Source organism: Cavia porcellus, unplaced genomic scaffold (assembly GCF_034190915.1).
Source record: "Cavia porcellus strain 051 isolate PalLab524CR breed Dunkin Hartley unplaced genomic scaffold, mCavPor4.1 scaffold_7, whole genome shotgun sequence".
Lineage (NCBI taxonomy): Eukaryota > Metazoa > Chordata > Mammalia > Rodentia > Caviidae > Cavia > Cavia porcellus.
In genome coordinates, this window is record NW_026947490.1 from 73,920,917 (window position 1) to 73,946,037 (window position 25,121).

The following is a 25,121-nucleotide window of genomic DNA, read 5'->3' on the forward strand; positions in this document are numbered from 1 at the left end:
ACAGTCCCTTTCTTCCTTTTATTTATTTAATATTTTGTTCTACAGTTGCTAATATTTTGTTTTATAGCTACCAAGTTCTAGCACTACATGAGATATAAATTACACTGTAGTAAACAAAACAGAGTAGCCTTTGCCTGCCCTGAGGTGCTTGGTGTTAAGCATCCAATCTCTGTGGGTTATGCTAAATGCCTCAAAGGAAAAACTGGGGAGAAAAACTGACAGGCGGACTTATTTGCTGCAAGTCTCATCCTGTGCTTCACACATGTAACTGATAGCTTCTGGAGAGCACAGCTGATTACATGTCACTGCCTTAGTGCTTCTTGACTGCCTTTTGCGTGAACATGTGCTCTTCTGCCTAAAAGTTCTAGATTCTCCATGCTGTGACGCTGCACTGTTCTGAGGCTGCGGGTGTTACAGTTTGTGTTTGGATGTCTCCCCAAAGCCTCATCCAGTCTTAGGTGGGACTTTTTCAGAAGAGGCTGGGTCTCGAGTGTGTGACGCTGGATTGATTCGTGGTGCAATGATAGGATCAAGGGCACTAGGATAGAGGGTATGAGTGCCACTCGACCTAAGGGTGGGGAGCCTGGGTAAGAATAAGGGACAGGAAGAGCTGTGGTGATCCTTTGTTTTGCTACCTTCTGTGCTCCATGAACTATTTCTCTCCTGTGATGCCTGTCTGCCATGTTATCCTGACTTGGAGCCGGCTAATTATGGACTGAAACCTTTACAAACGGAAAGCTAAATAAACCTGTCCTTCCTTAATTTGTGGGTGTTGAGTATTTTTCTCAGCAATGAGATAAATAACACACATAGTGGATTCCAGGAATTGTAAACATTACAAACCTTAACAGTACTTGTCAATGCTAACCCTGTTTTTTTCTCACTTCCATTCGAAATTGGGTAGACACCCTCCTTTGTACTCTGGGGATACCTTCTGCACATTTCTATTTGTTATCTTCCTCTATCACAAAAAAGTTCTTCCAATCTCTTCTACCCCTAAAAACTATATTGAGGTTTATTCCAAAAAGACCTCCTCCATGCTATCCTGATCCATTCCACCAGCATTCCCTTGCCTTGAATCTGCCAGGCCATCATAGTAAATTCAGAACTCTAGGGTCTGAATCAGTTATCCACTATCCTGGGCTAGAGCACTGAAGACTGATCACACGAAACTGTTTTATCGCTCAGTACAAGAAACCCTCCCTGCTTTTTATGGTGAGTCACTGAATTCCCAGAAACTAAGCCCATGCATGGTAGCCAGACACTACCACTGAGCTATACCCCAGCCCCTTGAGCTTTTGTGTCTAGCCATATGTGCAGGAATATTCTGAGTTCTTAACAGTGACCTGCCTCATCCTGACAAACTCTTGACTGCAAACTCATTTATTTACTTATTTGTTGGTACCGGGGATCGAACTCACGACTGTCTGCTTGCAAGGCAGGTGCTTATGCCACTGAGCTAAATCCCCTACCCCTGACTGCAGACTCAGACTCAGACTTTTAAGAGTAGGCTGTTTTTCCTCATACTCCTTCTACCCCAGACCCTGGAGCTAGAGTGGACCTCTCTAAGTTTATACAGTTCTTTACCTGTTTCTATGGCTTCTAGTGCTTCACTGATTCCTTCGCATTGTTTAAGGAACTGAGCTACTGGAATATACTCCTCATCTCCATCCAGCTCCTGCCATCACTCTGTAACTTCAGGGTCCACACAGAGAAGCCAACAAGGCAGTGCTCACTCCATGGTTTAATATGCAAGAACTTCAGTTACCATGGTTTTATTAATAACGCCAGTCTAGCAGCATGAATGTCAGTTATGAGTGTATAACCATGACTTCATGGCTAGTTCTCAGTCTACAAATTCCTGTACCAGAGGGACATTATCTTAGGTGATGCTACTTTAATAGATGCCATTGCCTGGGTGGCTTAACATCTATTTCTTAACACTGCAGGCTGGAAACTGACAACTGGTTGCCAGCACGGTAGTGTTCATGATAGGTTTCCCTCTTGGTTATGTTCTCACATGGTCTTCCTTGGGTTCACAAAGAGGGAAAACGAGAGAAAGGGAGATCTTGTGGTGTCTTTTCTTCTTTTTATAAGGATATTCCCATCACGGAAGCCCCAACCTCAGACCTAAGATAAACCTACTTACCACCCAAAAAGCTCACTTCCAAGTCCCATGTACTGGGGATTAGTGTTTAATATATGAATATAAATTAGAATATATGAATCTATTATGAATATATGAACATGACGGGGCACATACATTCATACAAAGTGAGCATCACGGTTCTTTCAAAGTCTGCAAATCACTGATGACATCTACTTATTAGTTATTATGTTCTTTAGCTTTAAAAATAGGAAAACACGTAGTTATATTGCCTCCTTTCTCCATGATAGTCACATGATATTTACAAAAAATAGATTATCGAAAAAGTGATTTGTCTGGGAGTCTGAGGTAGGAAGATTGCAAGTCTGAGCCCAGCCTGGGCAACTTAGCTAAAAATAAAAAATGGGCTGGGGAATGTCACTCAGTGCAGAGGCCCTGGGTTTAATCCCTACTCAAAAAAAAAAAAAAAAAAAAAAAAGAAAAGAAAAGAAAAGAAAAAGAAACTGGGTAAGAAACACAAAAGTACAAATAGATGCAAATAATGCTAGAAGTGAAACTAATATAACTTAGCAAATTTAAAAATGATCATAGCAAAGCAAAGCAGAGAGGATGAGACCTAGGTCTAAAGGAAAGGTTCAGTACTGTAGGAGTCAGAGAAAAAATGTCCAGTAAGCAGAATTTAAATTGCTCTAGGAATGGAAAACTGATTATGGCTAAAATACAGAAATTCTCCTACTTTGGATTTAAGACTGTAATAAATAAAAAGTCTCAATCTGTTGGCTAGCCTTCTGGCCAAAGTGCTCAAATTGGCCATGCTGAAAGATCTCAGGAAATACAGAGCTTAACCTTTAAAGGGCCAGCGCTCCTCAGGTTCCTCGTTTAAAAAGTCAACATGAATGGATTACCCGGTGAAAACCTTGGTACTGTCTAGGGTGCTGCCTCCAGATTCCACAGGTTAATTCAAATGGTTATAACAAAAAGATGAAGATCCATAGGAAGAGACGTTGATAAGCACCTCTGAATGACAGAAATTCTTGGGGATATTCACAACATTGAAATGAGAAAGACTGCTAGTAGCTAATTCAAATTCAAGAGTGTGAGAATTTAGCAGGGCAGAAGAGGTGAACTACTAGTCAAGAAGGCAAACATACTTCAAATTACTATTCATAAGCTGTTTTAAAAAAGAATAAAGCACCGATCTTCCACATTTTTCATGCTTGGCAGTGTACTAAGTAAATATTAGCTTTGAAATGGATAAAATATATTTTAAAATTTAAAAGTAGCTGTATGGTTTTTAAAGTGTTTTGGCAAAAATTCTTAAGTGTCACAGAACAGTGACATCTTTTTCTTTTTGATTATTATCACTTTGCATGATTTCAGTTCTCACGGTCATTTTTAGTCCTGTGCAACCGTGCAAATCAAAGGTGGCCTGAACTTGAGCTCCCAGATTCCCTGTCCAAGTGTTAGCGAGTGACCTCCTCCCTGAACCTACCTCAGTTCACCTTCTAGCTTGCAATTCAGAACCCTATCATGGCCTTTGAGATTGTGATTTCCGGCGACCTACTCTCTTGCAATTATTTCCGGTTCTCCGGCTCACCAGTGCTCTGAGGTGTTACTTAAATTTGCATATGAATAGCGCACACTCCCAGGTTAGTCCTCGGGTACCACGCCCACCCTGTGCCGCTCTTCCCTGCTCTGCTTCCTGGTCACAGTGCACTAAACAGCTTTGCTCAGCCACGCCCTCCTGCTGCGATGTTGCAGCCTTGCCGCCAGCTGACCATTGATAGGATTATTTCCAAAAAAAACAAAAGAGGCCTTTATTCTGAGAACACGGAGAGAGATAACCGACACCCCCGACCGCTGGAGTCTGGCCATCTCTCTGGTGGACACGTGGCGTGTGTGTGTGTGTGTGTGTGGGGGGGCTATATAAGTAGCCTAAGCTCAGGGTAGTGCCCTAGGGCCATTAGAGATGCACAGGTATCTCATTGGCACAGGTTTGGCGCCAGGGGCAGATTCCGAAGGGTGGGGGGAGATAGAGTCACAGGTAGATCTCTAGGGGCGGGGGAGGTTCCGGTTGAGGCTTTTCTGGCTAAAGTGTCCCCTCTGGGCCAAAACCCTTTCAACCATAAACTGAATTCCCGAGGGGGGGGGACAACAACAACAAAACAACAACAACACGGGAGCTAAATTAAACTTCTCTTTTGTGTCAGGTATTACTTTCTGCAACAGGAAAGTTAGCTGATACTTGTACACATTTCTCCATTTGTCGTATTCAATTTCTAAGCCGACATAGCTTGCCAGTCCCTTTTTCTGAAACGCTCCCAAGATGTCTAATACTTGACATTGGTCGTCCTCCATCTCACTTCTGTAAGTCAAGTACTTCTGTACCCCTGCACTTGGCCGTTCCTTTCATCTATATCTACATGTTCTAAATGGTCTCCTTCATGTTTGCTGTTTTTTCTGTACCACTGCACTCCCAGGTCCTCAGGGCTCAACTAAGCAAATACTAAGTCTGTCATAGAATATTTTTGGAACAATGTAATGGACATTATTATTGATATCCTACAAATGTGGCCAGAGAGGTAAATAATGTGCCTATGATTACACAGCTAAGGAGCAAAACTAGGACTCCAACCGTATCCATCCCTTAGGTCACACTGACTCTGCAATTTTATCCCTAACTCCTAGAACTTGCCTTGATTTGCTTAATTCTTAAGCCAGATTAAAATGATTGGTGTCCCTGAATATGACTATTTTCCCAGCTCCAAGCCTTTTTAGATTTGAAATCTGATTTCCATTTCTAATTGAACTGTCCCTGCATCTGTTCTGTCTTTTACATCGTTCCAATTCTGTGTCATCCTTGATACCTTTCTGGCTGCAAGCAAATTTGCTCCCATCTAAACTGCCAAGTACAATTATATACGGGTACTTTTCCAGCTCTACGCTGCCTGCTTGCAACGCACTTCCGGAGCTGCCTTACACAGTGCACCACTCCATTCTTATCTGCTGACAGAAATGTTTTAAACTGCATTTCGCCTACAGGCAGAATACCCCAAAAAGAGTAGCACCAAGTGACTGCATTGCTTTCTTTGTTAACATTGCACTCTGTTCAGAGACTGAGGCGAGAAGTCGGTGGACGTCTCTTCTTCTCAGCGGACTTAGGATGGAGGGAGAAGTCCTGCAAGCTGGCACTCAACAGCTTCCTTCCCCCCTCTTTGCCTTTGCCAAGGATCCCGGGAACCGGAGCTGGTTTGGCAAGAGGCAGCAGCGGCAGTGACGGCCCAGGACCTGGTGATCGCAGGTGAAACGGGCTGGCCGTTCAGGGCTCCCTGTCCCCTCATCTCAGCCTTGTTGCTGTAACTGCCATGGCAGGTGACTAGGCAGGATTCCTCCGCAGTGCGTACCGCACTAGGGAGGTCGGTCACTGATGCACCTACACTGTCCCCTACTGGCCTGCGGCCTCTGGGATCCTGCTTTGCACCCGCCGGGCCTGCAGCTGTGTCTCCACGCCACCGTGGGAGCAGAGACACCGCCCCCACGCGGGCTGAGGGGATCTGGTTCAGGCCAGGAGCGAAGGAACAAAGGCGAGGAGCAGAGCAGGACTCGGAAGTGGGGGACCCCGGATGGGGAGGGAAGGGGGAGAGGAGAGGCGGGGAGGGGGCGGGGCGCGGACCCCCGTTGGGGAGGAGGGGAAGGCGGGGCCCCCGGCGTGGTGGGAGGGCGTAGGGACCCCCACCGGAGGGGAGGAGGGGGCGGGCACCCCGAGAAGGAAGGGAGAGGGGAAGGACCCCGGTGGGAGCGGGGCTGCGCGGGGCGGAGCGTGGGCTGACGCCGAGGGCCGGGCCGGGCCAGGCCGGGCCGGCTGGGCCGGGGGCGGCGAGGAAGGGGCGGCGGCGAGCGCGCCCAGCGGGGACGAGCCGGGGCGGGGCGGCGCCGAGGCGGTCCGCGGTGGCGTGCGGGGCGGCGGGCGGCGGGCGGCGGCGCGCGCGGGTTCGAGGCGCAGGCGGCGGGCGCGCGGTGGCGGCCGAGGCTCGGATGGCGGTGGCGGCGGCCCGCGGGGCGCGCGGCGGCAGGGGCCGGCCCCCGGGCGGGCGGGCGGAGGGGGCGGGGCCGGGGCGGCGGGCGGCCCGCGCGGGGGCGGCGGCGGCGGCGGCGGCGGCGGCGGCGGCCGGGGCCCGGCGGAAGCGGCGGCGGCGGCGGCGGCGCGGGGCGCTCGGGCTGATGGCGGCGGCGGCCGGGCCCGGGGCGGCGCTGTCCCCGCGGCCGTGCGACAGCGACCCGGCCAGTCCCAGAGCGCCGTCCCCGAAGGTGAGGAGTGGCGGCGCGGCCCGGGGCGGCCGCTCCCGGGGGCCGAGCGGGCCGAGCGGGGCGGCGGGGCCGGACGGGGCCGGACGGGGCCGAGCGGGACGGAGGCGGCCCGCGCCCGCAGCCTGGGCAGCAACAAGTGCGGGGCGGCCGGTGCCCCGGCCAGGCGGGGACGTGGCGGCGCGGCCGGCCAAACTCGCAAACTTCGCGGCCGGGGCGGCCGTGGGAGTGAGGAAGTGGGGGCAGCCGGCGGGGCAGCGTGGGCGCGGGAGGTCGGGAGGGACGCGTCCCGGACCCGGCCTGCGAGGGCGGCGGCCTGCGGCACCTGCCAGCCTGCCCAGCGCCGGGCTCGGCCGCGCAGTGTCTGCTCCGGAAAGTTCGGGATTGTTATGAGCAGAAGCTCCTTTACCCGTGCTGTGGTTATGCACACACTCTCACAGCGTATCACATGTCACAAAGTTATGAAATTTTTGTGAGAGATTTCCTTTTAATTTTTTTTTCTTTGCTTTTTGTTGAGTGTTTTTTTAAGCTATAAGGGAAGTAAACAAATTGACATAAAATTCCTTAAAATGCACAGAATGAAGTAAAACAGAAAGAAAAGATAGTTGAATGATTACAATGAATAATGTCTGAAGTGTTGACTATGAAACATTGCAATTGTGATACTTAGTGTGAAAATTTGAGAAACCAGATTATTTCCAACGTGGTTGCTAGTCTTAAAATCAATATCAGACTGTGTAATTGAATGCAAATTTGTTTTAAGTGAGTGAGTGAGAGAGAAAACCAACTCTAGAGCACTGAATGCCTATTTTGTAAGGATTAAAGAACGTTTTGTATTTGGAAACGAATCAGTAAATTCCTAGGGACCAGGGACATTCGAGTTTATATCCTCGTCATCGTAATACTTTCAAACGTTTATCAGTTATTTGCTAGTCCTTGTTCAAAGTGTTTCCCAGACGTTAACTCATCCTTCCTTTAACTGCATATTACAAGTTCTGTTATGGGCCTCGTTTTCAGAGAGGGAGAAACTTTGAGAGAAGAACCTCACAGCTAGTGAGAGGTGGGACCCAGGATTCATTTACAGAATTACCTTTGTTTTAATACGCAGCTAGAGGACCAGGACACTTTGACCAAATATTATAAAAAAACTATGATTTTTTAGACCTTAAGTCTTGAATAATAGGTAAGTCAATTTTCTGATAACTGATACCTCATTTCCTTATATGACTTACATAATGAATTGCATTAAATCTATCCGTATATGGTTGTCTTTTGGGTGTATGTATTGTTATAAATTAATGACCCTTATTATAGAGTGTAGTTTTGCATTGTAGGGTAAATGGTTAGGATTGGTAGCCTGTTTGTAGCCCTTTGGTGTCTCCTTTTCAGGGTAACATAAGTGCCTAAAGTAGGATAGTCCTGTGAACCAGTTCTGAGTTGACTCAAATGCTGTGAATGACCTGTACAGTTTTCTAGTATAGATGGGAGAGTTTGCTTTGATTTTCGAGTGATGCAGCAGTTTTTATCTGTTTATTAAAGGCAGAGAGCATTTTAATTTTACTTGGTGAGAAAGTAAACATGGGTTTAGAGTCACAGATTAATTGAAAGTTTTTTTTCAAGTGGAGGTTGGGTTTTAGTGTTGTTCCAGGTCTTGCTTATGTCAAATTCTGAGTCCCTTTTGATCATTATAGGGAATTAACGTTTGTGTAACTAGTTGTCCTTAGAAATCCTTTTCACTTACTGGGATTTTTAGCAAGACTGCAAGGATTTAAATTATTCTTTGCCTGTTTATTGTTTATCCTTTTATTTTTCTGATTGTTATTATTTCTGGATCTTCTAAACACATAGGATGATAATGAAGATAATTCAAATGATGGAACTCAGCCATCCAAAAGGAGGCGAATGGGCTCGGGCGATAGTTCCAGGAGCTGTGAGACATCCAGCCAGGATCTCAGGTACTGTGCTCTACTGCTAGGCAGGAGTGTTTGGGTATGTGTCTCTTCTTTGCATGTGTCCCTTTGGGTATGTGTCCCTTCTCTATCTCCTGTGTCCTAGTCCTGAAAATGGTATGAATTAAGACTATTAGGATATTTTCTTACTGAATCATTACACTTTTTTCCCTAGTATCTCTAGCATTTTACATTTCCAGTCAGTAGTACGGTTTTCATGGCCAGCATCCTTGCAGGGTTTTTTTTTTTTTGGTTTTGACAGTCGTCATCCTAAAAAGTATGCAGCAATATCTTATTGAGAGTTTGATTTGTATTTCCCTAATGCCTAGTGGTGTTATGAATTTTCCCCTGTGCTTGTTGGCCATTTGTATCTTTGAAGAAGTATCTGTCTGGTTCTTGGTCCTTTAAAAACATTTTTTTTTTCTACTTTTGAGTTTTGGAAGTTCTTTTTATATCCTGGATATTAGTCCCTTGTTAGATATGTATTTGTAAATACATACCTGTACATGCAAATACATATTTGTAAATACATATCCCAGTGCTCGACTCATCTTTTTGCTGGTGATAGTATCCTTTGAATTAAATTTTTTATTTTGATGAAGTCCAAAATATCTTTTTTTCTTTTAAAGCTGTGCTTTTTTTTTTTTTTTTTTTTTTATTAAAATCAGTACCAGGGATTGAACTCACGACCGCCTGCTTGCAAGGCAGGTGCTTATGCTGCTGAGCTAAATCACCAGGCCCCTGTGCTTTGGTTTTATAGCTAAGAATCCTTTGTCAAGTGAGAATTAGCTTTTATATTGGGGTTGTTGGTCCATTTGAGTTAACTTTCTGATGGAATAAGAGGATCAGTTTCATACTTCTGTGTGTAGATGGCTAGAGGCATAGCATCAGTTTTGGAAACACCTGTTTTTGTCAGATAAAAATGGATAGATCCATAAAGCACTGTCATGTTTGGTTCTGTTTTGGGTGTCAGATTGGCTTAGATCCTGAAATCCAGACTCTGCTGTTGAGGACTGAGTGGACTGCAATCCACTGGCGCTTTAAAACTGGGTACATTCTTTATTTGGATGTGTGTAGAACACATGAGAACACACAACCTCATTGAGAGAACGGAGTTCTGTGCTGTTAGCTGTTGGGACTCACTGAGCAGCAGAAACCATCAGAATTTGCTTCTTTTTTTATTAAAAAAAATTTTTTTTTTTTGTACCAGGGATTGAACTCAAAACCACCCTCTTCCAAGGCAGGTGCTTATGCTGCTGAGCTAAACTAAATTTTACTCCAGCCTTAAAAGTTGCTTCTTTACACTCCCTGTAGATGAAATACAGCATTCAGTGAGTGTTAAGCCTCAAAGCATTCAGAGCTCATACCCCGCTGCCTTGCTTTTTCATCTCTTACCCTGAATATGCCTTTGTTGCTGGTAGTTGTGAGTCCTGGTTCCTTATGGAATATGGGAAATATTTTCAGGTTTTTTTGATGTGATATTTCAAATGATCTTTCTTCTAAACTGTTCGGTAATTTTTCTTGATAAACATGAAATCAAATCCTAGCAGAGAACTTAAATACTTAATAGTCAAAATATCCTAGAAACAAAGTTATAATGTAGTAAGTGCCACATTTAAGGCATAAAATGGGTTTCTGTGCTTAGCTTTAGTTACTACCCAGCGGAGAACCTGATTGAGTACAAATGGCCACCTGATGAAACAGGAGAGTACTATATGCTGCAAGAGCAAGTCAGCGAGTACTTGGGTGTGACCTCCTTCAAGCGGAAGTATCCAGGTACCCAGTCTCGATTTATTGGTAGACTACAGCTACATTTTAGCTGATGGTAATTCTTTGTGACCAACTGTCTACTCCTAAATTCTGGCATATAAATTGTTTACAATTTATATTTTTGTTCTTGTGGGTTTTCACTTACTAATCAACATCTCGTTATTGATACATTCTTATGTCTCCCAAACTGATTTAAAGGCAAAATGAAAAAGGTGAATTTTGGTGGGAAGTTTTAGAACAAAATCATTTTGTAAATAACAGTTTTAGATTCTTTACTGTTGTTTCTCAACCTTAGAAATGCAGTTAGCTAAGTAAGGCATATTTAAATTTCAGAAAGATTATTCCTAATTACGTTAATATAGTTGTTTATGTTACCTTTTTTTAGCCTCTTTTTTTTTTTAAATCGGTAACAGCAATCAAACTCACGACCCCCCTGCTTGCAAGGCAGGTGCTTATGCCAAACCCCTGTTTGTTACCTTTATGCTTTTGGTTATTCTTAGTTTTGTTTTTTAATTTCCTTAATGTATAACATTTTTGTATAGTTCCCTTAATACTAAGACTACCTAATTTGAATTTTTTTAAAAAAAATCAAGTGTTTTTAACTTGTTAGAAACTTTATAAATGTATTTTTAATAGTTTTTTTTGTTTTTTTTTTTGAGATTTAGAGCGACGAGATTTGTCTCACAAAGAAAAACTCTACCTGAGAGAGCTAAATGTCATTACAGAAACTCAGTGTACTCTAGGTAATCTAAGTTTTTAACTTGAGTTTTTCAAACAATGCGTTTGTAAGTGGTATTGGATAAGTATTTATGCCCTTTTGTTGCATGTGTTATGTAATTAATAAAATAGAGTTATTTAAATTCTAAATTCTTTATTTTCATTATTAAAAAGAAAAGGAGAAAGAAGCTTTTCTTTTGTAATGATGTAATTTTCTAAGGATAACTTTCATAGAATTGTCAAAGTATTTATGTGCCAATTTTGTGTTTCTTTTTTAAGACTTTGCTTTGCTTTCTTTTTTTTTCTGGGAACCGAACTCCTGACCTCACGCTTGCCATGTAGACGCTGTGCTGCTGAGATGTATTCCAAGCCCAAGATTGTGTCTTCTTTTTTCTTTTGGTGTTTTTGAGACAGGGTCCTGTTGTATAGTTAAGACTGGTCTTGAACTCACTACATAGCCGAAGTTGGCCTCAAACTCACAGAGATCTTCCTGACCCAGACTGCTGAGTGCTAGGATTATAGGTGTGCTCCACCATGTCCAACTAAGATTTGTATTTTTTAAAAGTATAAATCCTTATCTCTTTTTCTGTGTGTCACTGGGGGTTGAATCCATAAATCCTTACTTCTTAAAAGGTAAATTTTGCTAAAGTTTCAGTTCTGTTTCCATGCTTCATTCATAATTTGCCACTCATAAACATTGTAATAGAACATAGCCACTATTTAATATAAATTCATGGATGTTCATTTTATCACTTGGTGAAATATGTTTTTATGAGCTTTGGAAATTATTTCAAAGATATATATGCTAGTGGTCTTTTAAAAGTTTGTTATATTTTTAGTAAGTGAAATTTGAAGACTAGGAAAAGTACATTGAAACCTTTTTCACATCTAAAACCTTATATTGTTAATGGTTAGTGTACATCATTACTTAACAGCAATATTTACATACAGTGGAATACTACTCTCCCACAAAGAGGATAAATTTGAGTCTTTTGTAGAAAAATGCATGTACCGTAATGTTAAGTGACCATAATGTTAAGTGAAATAAATGAGATGCACGAGCTTAAATATCACATGGTTTCTCTTACATGAGAAACTCAAAATATAAATAAAAGCAAGATAAAAGATAATCGACAGATGTGTGGAGATAGAGCTTCTGCAGATGGTGAGGTGGTTAAGAGATGGAGAGCGAGGGGGGTGAGGGAGTTGGGGCTTGTTTTGTCCATGTACTAGATCTCCACACGGTGTATTAACAGTATGTACTGTAAACAGGTACTGATAAAAGATAACCAGAAAGTAACAAAGCAAACAAAAAAAAGTGGTTTTTAAGTAAAGTAAAGTAAGTATGATTATGATAAGTAAAATCTAAAATAAACTCATTTGGGTGAAGTATTTGACTTCTTTGCCTTTGCAAGATAATCTACTTTTGACTTTTTATTATGAATATTCATATTTAAGTGTATTAAAATACTTTGCAGCCAGGCTACATGGCACAAACCTGTAATCCTAGCACTTGGGAGGCTAAGGCAGAAGGATCACCATGAATTCAAGGCCTGAACTACATAATGAGACCCTTCTCAAAAAAGAAAATATTTTGCCTTAACTACTGTGAAGCCTTTTAAATGTAGTTTGAAGGAGAAGCTATTTTCAAAAAATATTTTTCTTTGCTTAGCCTTAAGCCTCTTTATTTTTTTTTTAAATAGGTTTAACAGCATTGCGTAGTGATGAAGTGATTGATTTGATGATAAAAGAATATCCAGCCAAACATGCTGAATATTCTGTTATTCTACAAGAAAAAGAACGTCAGCGCATTACAGATCATTATAAAGAGTATTCTGTAAGTAACCGAGGCGTCTTTATTTGGGGTGAGGAGAATGTCATTTTGTAAAGTTGTATGTGACTTCCAACTGTAATATTTTTATTTCAGCAAATGCAACAGCAGAATACTCAGAAGGTTGAAGCCAGCAAAGTGCCTGAGTACATTAAGAAAGCTGCCAAAAAAGCAGCTGAATTTAACAGCAACTTAAATCGGGAACGGATGGAAGAAAGAAGAGCTTATTTTGACTTGCAGACACACGTAGGCTGACTTAAATTTAGCGGTACCTGAGTCTAGTGATTGCTTGTTACCACAGAGTGGCCATTTCTCTGTTTACAGTTACTATTTGGTATAAGCTCCGCATCTTTTTCTTCTGCAGAAATTAAGATACCTGTTTAATGATGTGCTGAACGATGCTCAGTGTACTTGTTTATTTTCTGCAGTTCTAGGGATCAAATTTGGGGCCTCACACAAGTTGGCAAGAGCTCTAACTCTTAATACATCCTCAGCCCCGTTAGTATTGAGACAGACTCACTGTGTTGTCCGGGCTAGCCCTCAACTTGCAGTCCTCTTCCCTCCGCCTCCAAAGTGGCTGGGTTTACAGACGTGTGCCACTGTGTCCAGTGTCTTTTTAAGGTCTAGCTTTATGGGTGATGTTCTACTGAATGAGACTGATTGTAGCTATGTATCACCCGTGCTGTATTTCTGAAGGATAGTTGGCGAGGAATTTCCATACCCATTTAATTCTCATGGTAACCACGTGAGGCTGGAGGTAGGATCGTTTCTGTGTCACAGAGGGAGGTGTGTAGTAGTTTGACCCAGGTCACACTGCTGCTACTTGATAAGCAGGAGATGTACTGTCTCTTCCCAGATGTTGTGCCTATGGTGAATATAGCCACAAAACTATCACTCATGGAACTAGAAAGCACCAACCCTTCCCTAGGTTGTAGCTCCAAGTTTTGGGATATGTGGGTGTGTTTATGCTTTGGAGCACTTGTGAAGAATCTTTTCCTAAACCATGATTCCCAGTATGGAATCGGTTTGTCTTTCTGTTAACACAGGTAATCCAGGTGCCTCAAGGGAAGTACAAAGTGTTGCCAACAGAGCGGACAAAGGTCAGTTCTTACCCAGTGGCTCTCATCCCGGGACAGTTCCAGGAGTACTACAAGAGGTATTCAGTAGACGTAGTTACCACAGGTCTCCGAACCCTTGGGTCTTGCCTCTTGACGCCTAAGATGCTGTGTGGGGTCTGGGCCAGTTATGTTGTGTCTCCTCTGGGTCTGTGGTGGAGAACACCCTTCAGCCAGAATTTGGACACTCACTGAGGAAGCCTGGCTGCCGTGTCTGTGTTGACCTGCTCTGGGCTTGTCACGGTTAGGTGCCAGAGTGGTCCATGGCCCAGCAGTGCGGGTATCACTGGGAGCCTTGTTGGAAAATCTGTCAGGCACAGCTTCGGACCCTCTGCTGCAATCTGCGTTTTAACAGGGTGGTAGTTCTTGATGCGTGTGACATTACAGTTTGGGAAACCCTGACCAGGACTGCAGAGGAAGAGCGGGAGTAGAGTGACTGTTGGTACTTGCCGCCTTGGGGACAAGGCCTTGCTGCTGCTTCCAGGGTGTGTGTGAGATGGGTGCTGCTTGTCTCCTGTTCCCAACCTCACTGTGCCAAAAACCAAACCAAACCAACAAACGCAAATCCAGTGTTCCTGAGTTTATTTTGTTTCATATTTTAACTTCAGCACACGTATTTAAACCTTGCTCTGGAAACACATTTGTTGGAATCAAGAATATTCTGTAGAGAGTGATATTTACTATTTGAAAGAAATATCAAGAAAGAAATATTCTTTCTTTCTAAGAGCTGGGCATGAGTCCATCAGCTCACAGTCATTTTTTTTTTTTTTTTTTACTTTTTGGTACTGGGGATTTTGCGCTTGCCAGGCAGATGCTTATGCCACTGATCTAAAGCCCCAGCCCCCATATTTGTCAGAGATTTTTATTACAAAATTTGTGTTTAGCGTCAGCAGATGATTAAGAATCATACTCTCTTCTGCGGACACCTTTGCTTTGGGCTTCATCTGCTAGTGGAGGAGCTGGGCTAGGGCTCCTCCCGAGTGAGGCCCCTCTGTGGGGTGGTGATGTGCGATCTGACTGAGGCCTGCAGCATCAGACAGATGGTTAAATGATAGAATATACACGTTCTAAATCGCTCTAAAATAACTTGCTGAGAACGGTTTTAAGTGATATCTTAAGTGATTCCATGTACCATGCACTGCTGTGATTTCCACACGTGCACTCACTCAGCTGTCGGGTCAGCTTTCCGATGAGGTAGGCTGTTAATAGCCCTGTTTGCAGTGCAGCCTGCAGCTAGAGCAGCAGCAGCGGTTGAGGGCAACAGGAGGCAGATGTACGCAGGCGGAAGACCTTGGCCCAGGCCTTGATGTACTGTTATGTGTCCCCGTAGTTCATCTTTGACTGTTGGCATTTTAGTTAGCTTTTCTTTACTGAGTTGAGAGTGAAAGGGAGAGGCATAGTCTTTCAACTATTAGAATCCATTGCATATTCCACATGATAGTCTCATGAAAAAACGTTCCGGGTTTTCTTCCCGGATAACCAGAACGGAAAATGAGCAATCTTTTACCGTTTTCAAAAGCATTTGGAAATGGGAATCTTAAGGCCATTTTTGTAGCTCCAAGCTAACCTGTTCATATTTAATAATAAAAGCATCTCTCTTGAGTTTAGGTACTCACCAGATGAACTGCGCTATTTGCCTCTGAACACAGCCCTGTATGAGCCCCCTCTGGACCCTGAGCTCCCTGCACTGGATAGTGATGGCGATTCAGATGACGCAGAAGACGGGCGTGTTGAGGAGAAGCGGAAACACAAAGGCACATCGGTAAGAGTGTCCTTTGTGGGAGGCATTTCCTTTCTCTTTTGGTGTTTGCCAGCAGCCTTCTTGGAATGGTAAATTGAACTGTGTCGCTGCACTCTGTTTGAGAAGGCTGTGGGTTCTCATGTCCAGAGAGTTTTGATAAAGCAGTCTGTTTATTATGTGGATGTGTGCCAGCTGGCCTTTGGTAAGCTTTGTATTTAAAATGGCTCTTTTGTTATGAGTCCATTAGGTGAGGCTACTGAATATTAGTTTATTATCTTCTCTAACTCCCTGACAGCACAGCTTAAAATACTGAACAAAACAGACTCTGATCTTCTGCTGCAGAGAAATGGATTTTTCTTGGTTTTGGGGAGTGCATTAATGTGGGTTTCTGTGGTGTAACCCTAGGCTTTGCATAGGAAAACATTACACTTAGCAATGAATTGTGTTAACTGTTAGTCACATGGAAGTGTGACTTTTTTGGTGGTGCTAGAGTTGCTTTGTGATCCTGAGAGTGTGCTACCATTAAGGGACACTGTGAAAAACTTACTTTGTCACACTTGCTACATAAAATAGCCTGTTAGGAACATGGGAATGGCAGTGCAGCTTGCCTTGTGCTGGGCTGCTGGAAGGGGACCTGTGGAAACTGCAATAAAGCCAGCTTCTGAGCATAGTTGAGAGATTCTGGGAAAACATTTGACGACATACCAGGAATTGTAATCTTCACAGAATTTTAGTTAATGTGCTGGGAGAATTCATTCTTATCACTTAAATGAATCGCTGGCAAAGAAATTAATAAGAAAAAATGTTGCTTTGAGTGTTAATGATGGAAATTCTTCTAGTGGAAATCCAAAACAAATGTGAATGTCTGCAGTGGGTGGTATTATATTACAGAAGTACAAGGAACAGTTAATGTATGGGAAAACATATGTAGTGCTTAGACATAGGAACACAATGTAACCCAGTTTTGTCCTTTGCAACATGAGGGCATGTTCCAGAGTAGGAGGTGGTGTATGAGGGGAGCCATGGCCCCTGCTGTGTCCAGGCTCACAGCCAGTAGCACTAGCCCCTCCTCAGGGTGTGTGTCACCTGGATGGGGCTAATGTTTTCATTTGTACGTATCATAATGCATGTGGACACAAATTGTTATGACTAAAAACTATAAGCTGTATAAATTTAGTGATCAGACACTGAATCTTCAGCCTTGACTGTGTCCAGATACTGTTGCAGGCTGCCAGGCTATTCTTGGTTTAGGGTATTAACATTATGGCAGCATGGATGTGTGTTTGAAGGACCTTTATCACCCAGTGAAAATAACTGCACTTAATTTATAATGATGTGGAACAAATGTGCTCCCTTATGATGTGAAAAAGGTTGAAGCCAAAGTAGGTAATTTTATTCCTGTTGACTTGCATAAAAAATAAAAGTTGACTGAGGCACTTACTGGAAGAAATGGAATGAGCTTGAAGCTAAAGTATAAGAAGGGTAGGTGCTTTTTAATGTGACTTACTGTAGTCTCCACTGGAAACAGGTTCCTTACATTTAGAAAGATCTTTGTTTCTCGATTGATGAACTCTAACACTTACTGTGTGTCAGATGGGTCTGGATTCCAAGGAGTCTGTTTTGCCTGTTGCTCTAGGACAGCTCCTCAGGCAATGTGTCAGAAGGGGAAAGCCCTCCCGACGGCCAGGAGGACACCTTCCAGGGAAGACAGAAGTCGAAAGACAAAGCTGCCACTCCAAGAAAGGATGGCTCCAAACGCTCTGTACTGTCCAAGTCAGTTCCCGGGTACAAGGTAGAAGAAAAAAGCCCCTGACTCAGCCTCCTTACTGAGCAGCCTCTCTCCCTGACCGTGTTAACTCTGCACCTCGCGATGTGGAGCTCCTGCTTGCTGCACCTCACTAGCTTTCCTGTGGTGTATGCCTTCTGCTGCTTTCTTTTTGCTTTGTTTCTCTGGTGGCTTTCCTGTCACTTTGGCTATGGGTTAGCTTCTGTTTCCTGTATATGTACACTCTGAGTCTTTTTTCCTTTGAAATGATAACCAGGCAAGTATGAGTTTTTTTTAAGACGTTATTTCACAGACAGCACTTAAAGTCATCATTATCTGGCATTTTAACCATCGAGCAGTTGGTATTTGGTACAGCTAAGCCTGCTGAGCTGTACAGTGTGGGTGGACATATTGTTATGCTGGTTGCATTTTTTTAGTGCCTTTCAGTAAGAAAAATTCGGTTTAGTCTAAGGATTATTTGATCTTTCTGCTAAATTAAGCTGATTCTGGGATAGAAAATAAAGTTGTTGTTTACATTGTGACTTTTAGCATAACCTTGGCAAATAGTCCACATGATTCCAGGTCAGGGGTTAAAATGTACCTGTTAACTTGTGATTTGATTATTTTCATAGTATTTGCAGACAGTAAGTGGTCAGCAACTATTAGTACTGTATTGTTCCTCTGCCTGCTCCTTGCCTTGGAGAGATTCGATGAGAGGTGAGCAGCCTTATTTGGATGTAGGGATGTAAGAATATCATAAAAGGAACAGAATTAGCTGGTTTTGTTCTGGGAGTTGCGGTAAAATAGTTCTGTTGGTCTGCAGTGTATTGGCATGTGGCTTTGTCATGGTTATAAAGCTGTATGAAGAAAAGTTTTAAATAAGGTATGGAGAAAACTTCGCTAGGTGAAGTTGTCAAGCCCCTTGAGTGTCAGCGATGTTACTGTGGTGTATCACCCTAGGATAAAAAGCTGAAGGGAACTGTTAAGTCACCTTCTCCACCATCGGCAGAATTTTGATCTTTCATGAAGTAAAATCTTAAAAAAACCCAGACCTAACAAATTAGCATATTCCATATTTTATTAGAGAATGACTTTGTGTGTGATTTAAACATGTATGTTTTTGCAAGCAATTTTTAAGTGTCATTTTAGCAAGGATTGCTTTTTCAAGGGTAGTTCAATAAGCTGCAGTGCTGATTTTTATACTTGTTTTGAACATACAGAGAGAGACTTTAAGTTTTTTAAAATTGAAGGTTTAAATTAATGCATAGTAACTGGAAACAAACTCCAAAGATTAAGTTTCAGAAACAACCTACATGAATAAACCTGAGCTTATTCCACTGGGAGTGGCAGCTCAAGGCACATGGTCTTCCTCACTATCCAGTACTTTGCTCTTGCCGACAATAAACCTATCTGATCATGGATTAAAAATATTTTTTGTGTGTGACATTGGGGATTCAGTCTGGGGCCCTGTACATGCTAAGCACTTGCCCAACCCTGAGCTACATACATCCCTACCCCCTGCCCCTTTTTAAAATTTTTTTTAATTTTTAAATAAGACAGGAAGGTCTTGCTGAGTTACCCAAGCTGGGATCGTTTGCAGTCCTCCTGCCTTAGTAGGGATGACAGGCATGCATGGCCATGTGTGGATGAAAAAGAGAATGTTGAAGTAGATGTTTTAATGCAGGCTGAAAATGAAGAATGAGCCATATTATCATTGATTCATTATATAGTAAATCATATAGTTTAACCTAAATTATTAGTACTCAAGTGAGTCTAATATGCAAAGTAAACATTCTGTGATCTGTGAGAACATTTTTATAACCTAGCTATCATAAATGTTTCAGACAGTTCAAAGATGGTATCAGCTAATAACTAGACATACATTAATGTGAAAATACTTATTAAAAATTAACCTCTAAAAAGTTAAGCCAAGATGTGCCTGAATATTAGGGTACTTCAACCCGAAACTCATACACTACACAGACACACCCCATACAAGAGAATTAAAACAAATGATACTGTATCTGGTGTTTTGCATTATATTCACTAGTGCTTGCCCTAAATTTGTAGGACAGTACTGTTTAGGTTACATTAACCTGGAATTAAAGCATATTGCCAACATTCAGGCCAAAAATGTGTAATTAAAACCTATGCTACTTTAATGGTACCATGAAGGTCTAACTTACCTTTCATTTGAGATGCTGAGAACTGTTGTTTTGTCCTCAGCAAGACTTGGTGGCGGTGTAGTTCTCTGAAGTAGGATAGAGTGTATCAGTTAGATACAGGTGGAGTTCTGTTTCATTGATCTTCAGGCAAGCTCAGCACATTGTTTCCCTGCGTCCTCCTTCCACTCTGTAGTCTCGAGGGACTGACTGCTCCCCTCCCTAGATCCATGAGGTCCTAGATGCAGGTACCTTGGCTGCTTAGATAGCACGAATACTGATGTGCACAAAGGGCTGATTTCAAGAGTCACGATAGAAAGCGCTACGAAGCTCTCTCCCCTCCTCCTCTTCCCTCTCTTCCTGGTTTTGTCAATATGAAGACTGTTGGGTCAAGAAAAATTTTTAGTGGTTTAGCAACACATTGATTTGAGCTTAGAAATAACCCTAGAATTTTCTTAATGTCCTTTTACTGTAGGCATTTATGTATATTTTAATGATTGTAGAACTTGAATTGCTCTAGAATGTGAATGACTAGCCTTGTTTCATGTCTTTTGACTTACGTTTTATAAAGGACCTATGAAGAGTTCTTGTTTTAGAGTTTAATATTGTGTAGTTACTTCTTTGAGAGAAAGATCTTACTAAGCCAATATCTAAGTTAAACTACAAGTATTAAATACATATATCTTTTATATTTAGCCAGGCACCATAGCCACAGATTTCTTAGTTTAGGTTGATTAAAAAGTAGGTTTCTGCTATTATGGCAGTTATAGATTTGCTCATAATTCATTTGTTCAGAATTTGGAAAATGAGAGTTCACCTACTAGCTTTTTATTGACGTGGAGGAACACACAGTGGGAGCTGTGAGCTTAGAATGTGGCAGTAACAGCAGAGGGGAGCTGCACTGCACGACTTAAGGTTTGAGCATGTGACTATCCTTTCGTTGGGAGCAGGATATCAAAATACCTATAGGAGATAGAGAATAGTTAATGGTGACATTTTATACGTATGTTTAACTTCCATGATATTTATTATTTTGTAGAGACATTTGTGATTGTTTAGTTATTGTTTTTATCATATTTATGTATAAGGTTGACTTTTTTTAAATAAATAAGCCAAAAATTCTTTTTAAATGCCTCTGTCATCTTTTGCAAAGAAAGCTAATTTAAAAATAAAAACTTAATAGAAGTAAGAACAAATTCTTTAGGTCTAACAGGTTCTGAAGGTAGCAGAAAGACATTTCAAAGCTGGAATATTTTACACAGATTACTGAGATTCTTCTTTGGTTTAGTAATTTAGGTAAGAGATACACAAGATGCATTTGGATGTGCTGAATAAGGTAGAAATGTAACAATGCTACTTAAAATCATTCCTTTCCCAGCCCATCATCACGTTCCCGTGCCGTCCCTTTCATTCTTAGCCCCACTTAATTTTCCTTTCCTCCCAGCAGTGATTTTGATGCCTGCAGTGATTCTGTGAGTGATCCTCTTTCTCAAGTCACGACTGGGATTCTCCCTGGCCTGGGAACCAGCGGCAGGGAGCTGTTTTCCTTTGTCCTTGTGTTGTCAGATTGTTTAAACTCCAAACACTGCATATGCTTTTTAAATCGGACTCTCTTATTTTTTGCTTCTCTGAAAACTTTGTAGTATTTTATATCTCATAGTGAATCTTCGTTTTATAGTCTAGGTTCTTCTATTTTGTTAGACATGAAAGACAGTCATTACACAGTTCATTTTCAAAAACTTATGTACATGATAATGTATAAGACATTGTTCAATTAAGAATGTTAAGGACACTGTTTTAACTTAGATTTTATAGTCCAATTTTACAACTTTGGAAAATATAAACAAAGTCAGTACCTAAGCTTAAAATTTAGGTTTACCTCATGTAATGGTCATTTGATTCTTGGATTTTCTCTTCTAATAATATTTCACATTATATTTCATTTGTTCTTCTAATTCATTATACAGATCTTAGTACTGGTATAGGAGATAGAGACTGCTACATTCAATCTTAAAAAGATTATGCAATAATGAGTTTTAAAAAATGAAATCTAAGGCTTTCCTCAGTAGTCTGTTCGTTGTAAGCAAACTCAAGTCCAGTTAACATCTTTTAAAAAGGTTCTCATTAGCAAGTTACCAAAGTAAACATAAGGTAGTGAAGTAACAGAATTCCTTTGAACCCATGGTAAGCTCTTGTGGCATGAATTTATAGCCCTCTTCTACCCTTCCAGCCAAAGGTCATTCCCAATGCTCTATGTGGAATTTGTCTGAAGGGTAAGGAGTCCAACAAGAAAGGAAAGGCTGAATCACTTATACACTGCTCCCAGTGTGATAACAGTGGTAAGTATAGAGATGTCTTAAGATTTTTATCCCTACCCAATTTGTTGCTTCGAAATTAGAATTTATGGTTGTCAGCTAGACTTCCAAAGGACATCAGATATACAGGAAAACTTAAGGCAGAGACAGGGTCCATGTATTTCCCTCTACAGTGTGTTTTCATGGTGATAAAACATGATAGCCACTCCTAGGAAGTCCTAAAGCAGACTTGTATTTTATATACCATATGAAGTTGAAGATTCTTCTATGAAGTGCTACTAACGTTGGTTTTGATTTAGGCCATCCTTCTTGCCTGGATATGAGCGTGGAGCTTGTTTCTATGATTAAGACCTACCCATGGCAGTGTATGGAATGTAAGACATGCATTATATGTGGACAACCCCACCATGAAGAAGAAATGATGTTCTGTGATGTGTGTGACAGAGGTTATCATACTTTTTGTGTTGGCCTTGGTGCTATTCCATCAGGTAAAGACTGTTAAAAAGCACATTATCTTAAGTGAGAAGACTGTCTCAGCATTTCTTTTTAAGGCTGCATAAGCACTGTAATGACATGAAGACATGGCCAGTAGACCCTTCTGTTCAAACATGACTGAAGCTGCGACTACTCAGGTCATGTCTACCTGCTTTTCACCCCTAGACCATGCAGCTAATGGGCAAACAAAGTGTCAGAATGGCCAGGCAGAGTTCTGATGTATAGCATCAATGATGTATAGTTCAATGTATAGCATGAACTGATATTTTTCTGTTGAAAAGCCTTGAGTAGCAGTATCAGTTTGTTTCAAAACTTTGATTTTATTTTTATACATCATCTGTTTAGAAACTTCAAGTGACTACTATATCTTTATACATATTAGAACAAATTTCTATAAACAGAGGCAGCATGACAATTCCAGGTAACTGTAGAATGAAAACAGAATTAGAGTAAATCACAGTAATTATTACACAAATAATCGTGTAATTTCTTAACTTATTTGCATAGATAACACTGTATAATACTCTATAAAATATATGCTTAGAACTAAGTTTCCTGGGATTCATCTAGAAGCAAGCAACCTTATTCAGAGTTGTGTAGTAATTTAGATCAAGTATATAATATAGCTTATCATTGTGCTGTTGAAGTTTTAAAGTGCTTTATCAGCACAATATATGAGGACTTGAGAGATAGCTGTTCGAACCAAAAGGCTGAAACGTCAAACTTGAGATGTTATGTTATGATTTGCATCATTAAACTTGTATGATAGTGTTTGAATTTTAGGGGGGATTACAGTAATTTTTTTAAAGGTCCATATTACTGTGTAGCATTGCACTCTTACCCTGCACTGAATTTTATACAGCATTGTTTGTATTGATTACTGTTTAACTTTTGTCCTTTATTTAAGGAATTTAGTACTTTTCTCACCAGATAGCTGCCAGGGATTACCATTACTGACAGCTAAGGAGTTTAAATAGCTTAATTAATAGTCAATCCTGTGAAAGTAAAATTCCACTGTATATTAACTAACAATTTTTCTCCTAGGTCGCTGGATTTGTGACTGTTGTCAGCGAGCTCCCCCAACACCCAGGAAAGTGGGGAGAAGGGGGAAAAACAGCAAAGAGGGATAAAATAGTTTTTTGACCCAAATGTTACAATATGTGGTGCCAATTTACATTTTCATTTTTATTCCAATAAAAGATTTTTGAAATTAACTATGAGCTTAAAATCTGCAAGTTGATTTATTTTGTTTTAAACTACTCTTACTCTCGAGACTAATTCCAGGTAGAGAAATAGTTGATCTTCCAAAAGAATTTTATTTCATAGTGTTTTGAATTTTTTTCAAAACTCAGTAGAAATACTTAGCAACCTAACTGAAAATATTCTATTTCTCCATTAGCCTGAAAAGTTAGTGTTTTTTTCTAATTTGTGTTGTTTCTGGCCAACCATAACTAGTAAATAAAGTTATGTAAAGAGTTTTACCACGTGAGTCAAGAATAAGCTGGTATTTACCAGCTCATAAGATTTGGTGCAGTTGTGTTTACAGTTGTCATTAACTGGCACAGAACAAAATGTTTGCAAATACCTTAGTGCCAGGACAGTCTGGATAAAGGTACCATATCCCTACTTAGAGCACAGGCTTAAAACATGAGCCCGTGTTTCAGGAGGTGTAAATAAATGACTAGATTTCTGACCTGATTTCGGGAACTCCCAGAAACAACAAGCTGAACTTTTAGAATGTCTGCAGTAAGATTATAAAGTTACAAACCTTCTGATTGGTGACTGCAATAATCTTTTTGATCAAACCTGACAAAACTGATCAGAATGGAGTAATATAAGCATTTTGAGCATGAATTTCTTTCACAAGAATTTTGATCTTGAAAGAAATACTGTGCTTGCTCCTTTTTCCTATTTTTGAGGTAACTGAGGTAACAAAACCGTATGGCTTTAGTTTTTCATTCCTCTTCCACAAGTGGCTAGAACTTCAATCAGGTATATGTTAACAAGATTCACAGCACACTGCAGTCACTTTTTCCAATCATGGGTAATATTACTCTCCAGCGCATGCTCCAGGAATCAGAAAAGAATTTCAAGTACCAGTTTCAAGATGCTTATTACTATAGTCCAGAGAACGGATTCCTCCTCTTGCGATGCCTCCTCCGGAGTATAGGCGCGCTTCTGACCAGTGTCTGCACCGTCCCAAGAGTATGCGTCGCCCAGAGGGTATTGTTCCACCATCCGGTCATAGTACACCTTCATCTCGAAGTCACTCTCCTGGTGGGAAGGGTGTCCATAGATGCCTATCCCCACCGGGCGCTGGAAGTGCGCAGGAATGAACACGGAGTCCTGGCCGCAGGTGGCAGACTGCAGCTTGTAGTCATCAAAGCTTGGGTGGAGGGTGCTGTCTGACACGTACAGGTCCGCATCGCCGCTCAGGCTCCGCATCCGCAGGACGATGCTACCCTCGTGGTTCAGCCTCAGGTAACTGTAGTTCCCGGCCCCAATCTGGCCGTGGACCACATGCAGGAGGAGCCACTCTTCCGGCACGTCGTCATCTTCCTCCACAGCCTGGGCCAGGGCTACAGCCTGGGTCGCCAAGAGCACCAGCAGAGCTCTCCGCCAGGACGCCGCCATCGTCAGGTGCTCAGCGCGGGGGCGTGCTCATGGGCAATCGCCCTATTCCCGCAGTGAAGTCCACCTGGGCACCTGCCGCCAGGCTCCTACGCGTCTGCTCAGGCGTCCCCGGGAGGGGGTTGCAGAGTCGAGGTGACAAAATGGGCTGGAACAGGGGAGGGAAGAATGGTGAGGGGAGGGGACTGTAAGGGAAGGAAGGCGCAGGGAGGAGACAC

The 25,121-nt window shown here is 41.9% G+C and overlaps 3 protein-coding genes across 6 annotated transcripts; 2 read left to right on the forward strand and 1 right to left on the reverse strand.

The window, feature by feature from the left end:
• The first annotated feature begins 5,220 nt into the window (after positions 1–5,220).
• On the forward strand, positions 5,221–23,486 carry Phf10 (PHD finger protein 10). 4 transcript variants are annotated; one of them, XM_003466458.5, is made up of 12 exons: positions 5,221–5,408; positions 8,261–8,367; positions 10,007–10,137; positions 10,791–10,874; positions 12,552–12,685; positions 12,776–12,925; positions 13,726–13,835; positions 15,403–15,556; positions 17,172–17,327; positions 21,693–21,801; positions 22,077–22,265; positions 23,317–23,486. In XM_003466458.5, the coding sequence occupies exons 2-12, from the start codon at positions 8,315–8,317 to the stop codon at positions 23,400–23,402; spliced, it is 1,356 nt and encodes a 451-aa protein (XP_003466506.2). In that variant the 5' UTR covers positions 5,221–5,408; positions 8,261–8,314; the 3' UTR covers positions 23,403–23,486. The 4 variants fall into 4 exon arrangements, with proteins under 4 accessions (XP_003466506.2, XP_063109928.1, XP_063109929.1 ...); XM_063253858.1 differs by lacking the exon at positions 5,221–5,408 and adding an exon at positions 6,269–6,415; XM_063253859.1 differs by lacking the exon at positions 5,221–5,408 and adding an exon at positions 6,269–6,415 and having other exon boundaries at positions 10,797–10,874.
• LOC134477100 (uncharacterized) lies at positions 5,731–6,329 on the forward strand. The gene is made up of 2 exons (XM_063254069.1): positions 5,731–6,097; positions 6,181–6,329. Exons 1-2 carry the CDS (start codon positions 5,731–5,733, stop codon positions 6,327–6,329), a joined length of 516 nt encoding a protein of 171 aa, XP_063110139.1.
• Positions 22,573–24,906, reverse strand: CUNH6orf120 (chromosome unknown C6orf120 homolog). The gene has a single exon (XM_063253861.1). It carries the CDS (start codon positions 24,904–24,906, stop codon positions 24,349–24,351), a length of 558 nt encoding a protein of 185 aa, XP_063109931.1. The 3' UTR covers positions 22,573–24,348.
• Positions 24,907–25,121: the final 215 nt, after the last annotated feature.

Excerpts from the sequence above, each read along its gene's own strand:
- CUNH6orf120 (XM_063253861.1), bottom strand. The coding sequence starts at position 24,906 with ATGGCGGCGTCCTGGCGGAGAGCTCTGCTGGTGCTCTTGGCGACCCAG.
- LOC134477100 (XM_063254069.1), top strand. The coding sequence starts at position 5,731 with ATGGGGAGGGAAGGGGGAGAGGAGAGGCGGGGAGGGGGCGGGGCGCGG. Across the intron at positions 6,098-6,180 it reads GCGGGCGGCGGCGCGCGCGG|GGGCCGGCCCCCGGGCGGGC; the intron begins GTTCGAGGCGCA and ends GCGCGGCGGCAG.
- Phf10 (XM_063253858.1), top strand. The coding sequence starts at position 6,329 with ATGGCGGCGGCGGCCGGGCCCGGGGCGGCGCTGTCCCCGCGGCCGTGC. Across the intron at positions 6,416-8,260 it reads CCAGAGCGCCGTCCCCGAAG|GATGATAATGAAGATAATTC; the intron begins GTGAGGAGTGGC and ends CTAAACACATAG. Across the intron at positions 17,328-21,692 it reads AGTCAGTTCCCGGGTACAAG|CCAAAGGTCATTCCCAATGC; the intron begins GTAGAAGAAAAA and ends CTACCCTTCCAG.